We start from the raw sequence: 8,937 nt of genomic DNA on the forward strand, positions 1-8,937 counted from the left end.
TGTTGCAGGAGTTCACAGCATAACTACAGTCAGTAAAGTATCAGTGAAAGCTGGAAAATCTATCTCCATCCCATGTCTCTATGAGTCCCAATACAAAAACCATGTGAAGTACTTGTGTGAAGGATATTATTGGACGTCCTGCAGCTATGCAGTAGAAACAAACAAACCAGACCCTTCAGGAAAATATTTAATCTCTGATGACAAAAAGCAGAACATTTTCACCGTTACTATAAACAAGCTGACAGTTAAAAACACTGATTACTGGTGTCTGGTGGAGATTAATAACGGACAGGATCATGGACAGTATTTTCAGCTGTTACTTATCAGTGGTAAGTGCTTATTTTCATGCACATTTCAAATAGTTTATTATTTCCTTCAGAAAAAAAACAACATGTAAATTTTTCACAAAGACTGATTGTGCTCTTATTTGTCATTCATTCATTAGATATGAAGTCTGAATTACCAATGAATTTTTTTATTGAGCACTTTTTAAAACCTGTTTGTTTTTTATTTGTTTTACCTGAAGGTACCCACAGTGTCTATGTCGATCATCAGAGGATTACAGGATGTATTGGAGAAAGCATAACTATTAGATGTCACCACAGTAACTCTGGAGAAATGAAGTGGTGCAGGCTGGGCAGGAACTGTGTGACAGGATCATCTGGATCCATAGATGGTGCAGCAGTGACCACTCATATGAGAGACCCAAATGTTTTCACAGTGACCATGAGTGGACTAAGGACGAAGGACAGTGGCTGGTATTGGTGTGCTAAAGGTGACATTCAGATACCAGTACCGGTATATTTAACTGTTACAGAGAAGCCGATTACTAGTACTACTACTGCAGGTAATAATAAATGTAAAATTTTTACATGAATTGTACATATTGTAAATGTTAGAACTGTAAGAGGTATTAGGATGATAATCGTTACGGTACTGTACTGATGATGTTCTTAACTGAAATATAGCCACAACCCCTACTACTGCTACTGTCAGTAGTACTACTCATACTGTTACTGGAAGTGGAACAATTACTACAGTAGAAGAAAACTAGAAAGTGCATTTTCTGAAGAAACTGCAGTGTGAATGCTTGAATCTGAATGTATGCACTGAAATGAAATCATTACTGAATATTAAGCTAAAAATGCTGAATTAGCTGGAAAATACAGAATTTTTAACCTGAAAACAAAAGTGCAGAACTTTTGAAAGCTGATTTTCACACAGAAGAAGTTGGAAAACAGCTGAACATGTTTAAAATATAAATTAGAAAAACCTAAGTAATGACAAAAGAAAATTTAGTCAGAAAACCTCTGAATGAATAACAAAAGTTCATATTCTTCTAATCACTTAAAGAGTGGAATTATGTATTATAAATCTCTAATTCATAAAAAAATAATAAAAATAAATGTAAAAACAAATTTGTTGAATTGAACTGAAAAGATGAACAAACATGCTGGAGAAAATACAAGCTTTAATATACAGCATAATGTTTTTCAGACATATACATATGTGTATATCATGTTTAATGGTATTACATACATCAATTTGTTTTGTATATCATAGAAAATAACATAAAAATCTTAAGTCATATTGTACAGCTTCTTTCTGAAAAGGACTTAAATTAATTCAACAAATGTTTTTTTTTTTTCGAAATAGAATAAAAATAAAAATCATTTTAAAAAGAGACGTTTGCAATGTTTTAAGGTGTTAATAATCTGATCCTGTCATGTGTCTGTTCAACTTTAGTTTTTGGCACAGACTCGATTCTTAAAGAACAAATTACCAAATAATAAACAAATAAAATTGAAATTAAAGTTGCTTTTTTTTGTTAAACACTTCACAGGAGAATAAATAAAAATAACTAAATTAAATAACCAAATAAAAATAATAAGCAACATATGAAATACATGAAAATTCAACTTTTAAAACCACAATCCTGAACCTTTAAATTGTGTTTGTTTCGTAGAACATGGCTGAACAGCTGCTAATATTGGTCTACTGAATCTACTGATCTGTCTACACATCTTTTTATTACTCATTCTTTTTTATGTTTTATTGTAAACAGTGTCCACACAGTGGTAAAAGAGAACTGTATAGAGATTTTTGAGTGAACTCAAACGAAAGCCTAAGGTGGTGACACAGTTTAACACATACAAATAATCAAATGAACACATTAGTCCTTTTTGTGAACATGGATAAATAAGTATCATTAGTTTACAGCATTGTTCAGCCATGCCACTAAATGCTTTTTTACACTGTGTTTTAACCTGGGCTCAGACACAAAGTCCCAAATTTAGTTAATCCCTGACTTTGAGTTGTGGTTATGACTAATTATTATACACAAGGCTTTATCTATCTAAACTCTAAGGACACAAATATGAAAAAACCTATACTTACCAGCTGATACCCCACACTACACACTAGGTGTGCCATGTGACCTGAAACTTTGGTACAAACTCATCATAATTATTCTGTTAACACTGTTTCTTTAACACTGTTTGTGTTGCTGTTCAGCAGTTTAAAATGTTTTAGATTGGATTACATGGAACGAATTTGAGTTCTCTTGGGGGTTTTTGTGTGTGTTATGTTCTTAGCAGATTCTTTCTTTACATACTGTTGAATTCCAGTTACCACATTTCTGGTCATATGACATCCCGAGTGCCCACTTAAAAAAATCCCCACAGTTAATTCAACATTAAAACAAAATAAAAATATGTTAAATAAATAAAGGTTTGCTCTGTGATGAAATATTAAATAAGCATACACTGTACAGAGCACTAACAATGAAAACAATCCTTTAGCCTGTCAGATCAGAGAGAGGCAGTCATTATGTCCATTTAAAACCTGTAATCAAAGAGCACAACATTTCTGTGAAACTATAAAGTCCCATATGATCCTCATCATGTCCAGTGACTTCAGAGTGGATCCTCCCTGTCATCCGGCCAGTGTTTGATGTGTGGCAAGCAGCACAGAAGCAGGATAGCTGAGGAGCAGAAAACAGGAACATATGTAGTTGTAAATGTAAATATCAGTGATACTTGTCTTGTCATAGGGAATAAAATAATGAACTTACACACTCATTTAGGGAGGATCTTGACACTGCACAGAGGAGGCACAGTCAGTCTGACAATGATGGTGATCTTCAGGGATGTTTTCCTGCAGCAACATTCCTGCCGACTGGCCATATGATCCAGAGTAGTTGGTTTGTAATGAACAGAAAGGTGTATATGTTAGGTAGTGTGCACTTAGAGCTGGTCCTAAGAAACAAACACATCCTGTAATAAACTGAATACCTTTAGTAGTGCTGCTGCAAATATAAAGCCCTTCTATCATGTGTGGTTTCAAAGAAGGTGTTTTGGAGGCTCGGTCACAGAAACTGTGCAGTCTGTTCAGTCCTGAGTGTCTCAGCTCTGAAGGGGATGGATCACAGAGGGAAACACCTGAGTACAGATATTAAAATACACTCAAAATAACACTCCTAAGGTCAAGTGAAAACACAATTTAAACACTTTACAAAGAATTAATACGTTTCCATGAAAATAATGTCATTAACCCTTTTTGTTGTGAGTAAATCTCACCGACTGCTTGTGGGACAAGCTAGAAGGAGGACTTATCACAGAATCTCTCCTGTGCTCCAGATGTGAAGTCTCATGCTCTGATCGTACGGCGAAGATGGTGATGATGAAGCCTCTCTGATCTGTGGCATTACAGTTTCTGGCTGCTATGTGCTTCACACTGTTGGATTTACCATGTGAAGCTTGGAGAAGACACAGGAGGACTGTGTCTCTCTTTACAAAAAAAAAAAAAAAAAAAGAAACCTAACAACCTCCCACCGTACCCCCCCACATTCAACTCCCACCTACCCACTCCACTCAACTCCCCAGCCTCACACCACCCAATGTCTATACAAATGTAGGGTATCAACTGGTAACAAAAAGCAAGTTTAACATATGTAGTGCATATGTAACACTGCTGAAACATTTCTGGCCAGAAATGTGCAGTTATCAGCCAGTGCATTTATCATCCCAGACCCACCCTGATAAATGCACTGGCTGAAACATGATAAAAGCTCATAAAAATGTATGTTTCATTGAAAGATTTGTCCAAAAATATAATAATATACTTTTGAAAAAGTTTAAAGATTATAACAAACCAAAATCAATAACATTTTAGTAAATAGTATTTCAAAATAGAGGCACAGATAAACTGGCTTAACTGTCATTATTGCTGTAATTAGATTTTTCTTTTTCTTTTTTTTTCTTTTTTAAAAAAAAGCAACCTTTAGTCTGTGTTGTTCTCTCAGAAACAATGAAGAAGCTGTTGAACATTTATGTGTTGTGTGGGCAATCCTCTGGTCCACCCTCCCTCCCTCCCAGCCACAGTGAGACTGGGGCAGCCTGGCAGGATTTTGAAGCCTGGCTGCAGAGAGGATATGCCTACACTGTTCGTTTTAAACTGCTATATTTGATTTTTCTGACATTCATAGATTTCTGATTTTTAGATTTTCTGTAATACATAAAATTGTCATCTTTTACTGATATCATTACTTAATTCATTTAATTGTATTTTATGTAGACAATTGAAACATTATATTGCAATGCAGGGCGCTTTTTCTTAAGTCAACTTTTAAATATCGCTCTACTTTCTTAAGTCATTCAAAAATATAGAAATTACTTACTGTAGTCAAAGATCTAGATCATGAATCATCACAGGACAATACACAGTATACAGGGTCATGGTAACTATAGTAGGTCTTCATGACTCCAGAATGGAGACATCGCTCTGGCTGAGAAATGAAATAAGGTCAAGCAGTGTGTTCTTCTCTGTGGTAGGGGCAGTGATGACCTGTGCGTATCCCCTAGACTCAAACAGCTCCAGGATTGGTTTGTTTGCAATAGATAAAACATTCTCATTAAAATCACCACACACTATGATGGGATGACAGTCCATGATCTCTAATGAGTCTAATAGGCTTACCAGGTTTTTCAGGAATGGCCTCAGAGTGTAGTCTGGAGGTCTGTACACAACTGCAATTAGAGCACTGACTGGTGCTTCAACCTTTAAAGCCAGAAATTCAAGGTCAGTTACATTATGGATGTACTGTTTTTCATGCACTTGAATGTCACTTTTCACATAAACAGCAACTCCACCACCATTTCTGTTTGCCATCTGGGGAAAGTTTGTGTAGGACAGGTGTCTGTTGCGTTTGAACAAATTGTAATTTTCCAAATGGAGACTCTCTGCGACAAAAGAGCCCCGCAGGTGTGTTTCTGTTAGGCACAAAACATCTGCTAGACACAATTCATGGTGACTCTTGATGTCATTAATGTGAGCTGGCAGTCCCTCTGTATTATGATGAACAATGGTGAAAACCTCTGACCTGCTCAGTGTTTGTCTCACATGTAGAAGAGGCATCATGTCATCAAGGTTGGCTTGTCTCATGTTCTCAAGTGCTGCAGTGATTTCTGGATTGGTGAATATTTTTTTCTCCTCCATATCAAGAAGATAGAGTCCATTGAGAGACGTCACTCTACTGACAGCTACGTAGGCCATGCCGGGCTCAAAAATGCTCTTAAGAGAGACAACAGCTGATGTGGTTGTCATTCCCTGTACCTTATGTATTGTACATGCAAAGGCCAGCTTCACTGGGAACTGTCTTCGTACCACTCCTTTCTGCTTCAGATTCTCCTCTGCTCTCTCAATGTACACCATGTCGTCTGCTGGTGTGCGGTTATTCTTTCCAGATGTCTCATTATCCATTTTAAGTCCAAGCTTGATGATGTGTCGGTCATTTTCAGAGTAAACTACTCTAAGTAGTTTTCCAAAAGCTCCATTAACCAAACCATTTTGTATGTCAATGTTTCTGGTGAGCATGACACGAGCTCCTTCTGCAACTTTCAGTGTGTCTGGTAACTCGTTTTTACCTCCTTTGAATGGTCTGTCTTGTAATGCCATTCTGCCAGTTCTAGGATCCTTTCTATAATCATCTGCATGGATGTCAATGATATGAGTATGGAGCAGACCCAGTGTTGCAGAGTTGTGTGCATCCACTTCTTTGTTAGTTGCAAAAATGTGCAACGCATCAGTCGGACAATGGGCTGGTTCAGTTATGGCCTGTGACAACAAATTTCTATCTGCTTCACAAAGCACATCCAACTTTCCTTTCACACGGATTCTGTTCAGCATCTCAGCAAAGACAACATCATCTTTCTGACGCATAATCTCAGTCAGAGTGATCATCTGAAATGCTCCCGCCACAGGTCGATCTCGGACGGGTCGTGCACACAGAGAGGTTTCGACTGTCGCACTGGGGGTAGCTGATAGAAGTCTCCAACAGCAATGACTGACATGCCTCCAAAGGGTCTCCGAGTCCCTTTGATCTGTTTGAGTCTTGCATCTACATATGCAAAGAGATGTCTTGACACCATAGACACTTCGTCAATGACGATTATTTCAGCATTCAAAAGTTCTGATCTGACTTCATCCAGCTGATTGCCAAGTCCCTGAATGGGAGGTTTTAAGCTTCTAGGGAGCTTGAGTAGAGAATGCAGTGTTGTTCCAGAAATGTTAAATGCTGCAGTCCCAGTGAAAGCAGTTAACAGGACAGTGGGTTTTGATATGTCAACGTCGTCTGCATATCTGGGCACTTTGCTCAGTATCTTAGATGCTTCTGAGTAGATGCATTTGATAAGATGTGATTTTCCTGTTCCAGCACCACCATTAATATAAAAGAAAAACTGCTCCGGATTTAGAGCACAGACTCTTTTAATGCACCAGTCTCTAACTGCATAAAATATGCAGGCTTGCTTCTTATTCAGATTCTGAAACATCTGACGTAACAATGTGGGATCAATAGCAGGGGGTTCCCTGATGGCTCTGACTTCTGTTGAAGCATCAGCCTGACGGCTGTAGTCGGGCACATCTTCCTGTTCATTTTCATTGTCTTGCTCTCTTCTTGTTCAACAAGTGGCAACCTTACGAGATCTGATTCAGGTGCCAGATTACACCATTCGTCAGTCACACCTCTGTTCTGCTCATATTCCTCAACAGCGCTCTCAATCTCCTCGCTGTTTTTCTCATATTTCTCTCTGTTTCTTTTGACAATGTGTTGCACGTACTCAAGACAGTCAGTACCTGGTAGCTGTACACAGCCAGCACCATAGAAAGCCTGATAGGTTGGCAACGATGGTGTTTTCAGTTCGTGGTCTGAACGATGAGGAAGGTACAGTTTAAGCAGTCTTCCGTAATATTGCTCTGGATGTTTTTCTTGTGAGCAGCGGTGAAATCTGATGATAGCAGGCTTATCGTTTTTGCGCCTTTGCACAAATCCCATCTCATTGAGAAGGGGCAAAACATCTTTACCTTTGTCTGTTGGCCATAGACAATCCTGCAAGTAGCAGCAAAGTCTGCCATGCACATCTCCTCATACTCTGGTGTTTCAGGTCTGGCTTTGTATTTGTCATTCAAAGATGTCATCCAAACATTGGAAGACTCAGGTGTTGTGTTGTCCAGAACTGACAGGGGACGACTCATTTTCACAGGATTATCATCAGTTGGTATGAATATTACAGCACGTGAACATTGCTTCATGTGAAGACCACATGCACGAGCAACACACTCCTGTGCACTGATCTCTCGCTTCTTTGAATATGCCTGCATGACGGCTCTCATTTCATCGCACTCATTTACACTGTCTTTATGGAGTTTTCAATGACAGTTTTCAGTACTCAGATAGCCGCCCTCTTTTTTTGATATATATTTCATTAAATAGTTTGCAGCGCCGAAAGCATCTAAAACAAAGCTTATGTCGATATTACTGTTCCAGGCTTCAAGCAGATGTGGATTATAGCCATTTATCCAAGAGTCTTTTGGATCACGCTTTAGTATGATCGTACTCCTTGTGTTCATTTATTCAGTATCTCTCATATTCTGCATGTGTCAACTTGCATCGAGCCAAGAGCTGCCTTAAACTCATGGAAGCAGTTTCAGGTTCATTCAGCAGCTGGTTCAGTGGTCTGAGCTTGTTCTTTGCTGTTTCTACTTCCAGTTCATCATCCTCACTGGGTCTTGTGATCATTGTCTCATTGCAGGGTGGTTTGGGAAACCAAAACGGCACCCGGAGCTTAAACTCCTAAAGCACGTCTTTGTGTGGTTCTTACTGTGTTTTTGCACTTCTGTTACTTTCTTGTACAGTTCAGGTTGTTTATGTGGATCAGGCAGCTGAGCTGTGATGTATTTGTTTATAAAATCAACAACAGTTTGCTCATCATCCTCCTCAAACACAGGAGCACCTTCTACCCACAGGAGACAGTGTATGTGTGGCTTCCTCTGTGCTGAAACTCAACTCTGTAAAAGTAGTCAATGACTTTGCCAAGTGGCTCTGCAGGAGATAAGAGTAAATCTCTGAATAATGCTTCAACTCTCTTGTCAAACATGCGCATGTTGTGACAGGATTGCTTCTCAGGATGTCACACTTTGCTGACCAGTCGAGTCCTTCAAAATTGACTTGTTCACCTTGCTGCCTTGTTATTGCTTCAATCACTTCAGGCCAGCGCATTTCAGCAGCTGAAAATGTGCAAAGAACGTGGAGTTCCAACTGTCTGATCATGGCAAAAAGATCTCTTGTTGTTTTCTCCCAATAGGCTGGGTTCCTCTCAGAGGCTGCATGAATCTCACTGCATCTTTATTTCGCACCAGTTTCTCAACCTCATGCTTATCTTGTAACATGCCTGAGGTTATTTTTCTCCCATCTCTGGTCAAAGGCTTTGCCTTCCTTAACTGGATTGTCATGCTGGAAGTAGCCAAGTGTATTTCAGTCACAAACTGTGCAAAGAACAAATAGTTTGTGTCTTGGCAAAACGATCATCAATGCAGAAAAGTCTTGATTTGAAATACCCACTGGGGATACTTTGATCAGCCTTCTTTCATCCAGTGTGT

The 8,937-nt window shown here is 38.8% G+C and overlaps 1 protein-coding gene across 7 annotated transcripts; it reads right to left on the minus strand.

The window, feature by feature from the left end:
* Positions 1-1,454: 1,454 nt before the first annotated feature.
* Positions 1,455-6,948, minus strand: LOC109204715 (ATP-dependent DNA helicase PIF1). Of its 7 annotated transcripts, none has more exons than XR_003213498.1 (4): positions 4,978-6,948; positions 3,294-3,440; positions 3,078-3,177; positions 1,455-2,983 (listed from the first exon to the last, which is right to left on the minus strand). XR_003213498.1 is itself a non-coding variant. In XM_025897576.1 (2 exons), exons 1-2 carry the CDS (start codon positions 6,238-6,240, stop codon positions 3,405-3,407), a joined length of 1,269 nt encoding a protein of 422 aa, XP_025753361.1. In that variant the 5' UTR covers positions 6,241-6,948; the 3' UTR covers positions 1,455-3,404. The 7 variants fall into 7 exon arrangements, 2 of the variants coding, with proteins under 2 accessions (XP_025753361.1, XP_025753360.1); XR_003213497.1 differs by having other exon boundaries at positions 3,074-3,177; XR_003213496.1 differs by having other exon boundaries at positions 1,455-3,177.
* Between the last annotated feature and the right edge of the window lie 1,989 nt (positions 6,949-8,937).

Source organism: Oreochromis niloticus, linkage group LG13 (genome assembly GCF_001858045.2).
Source record: "Oreochromis niloticus isolate F11D_XX linkage group LG13, O_niloticus_UMD_NMBU, whole genome shotgun sequence".
NCBI classification, from domain to species: Eukaryota; Metazoa; Chordata; class Actinopteri; order Cichliformes; family Cichlidae; genus Oreochromis; species Oreochromis niloticus.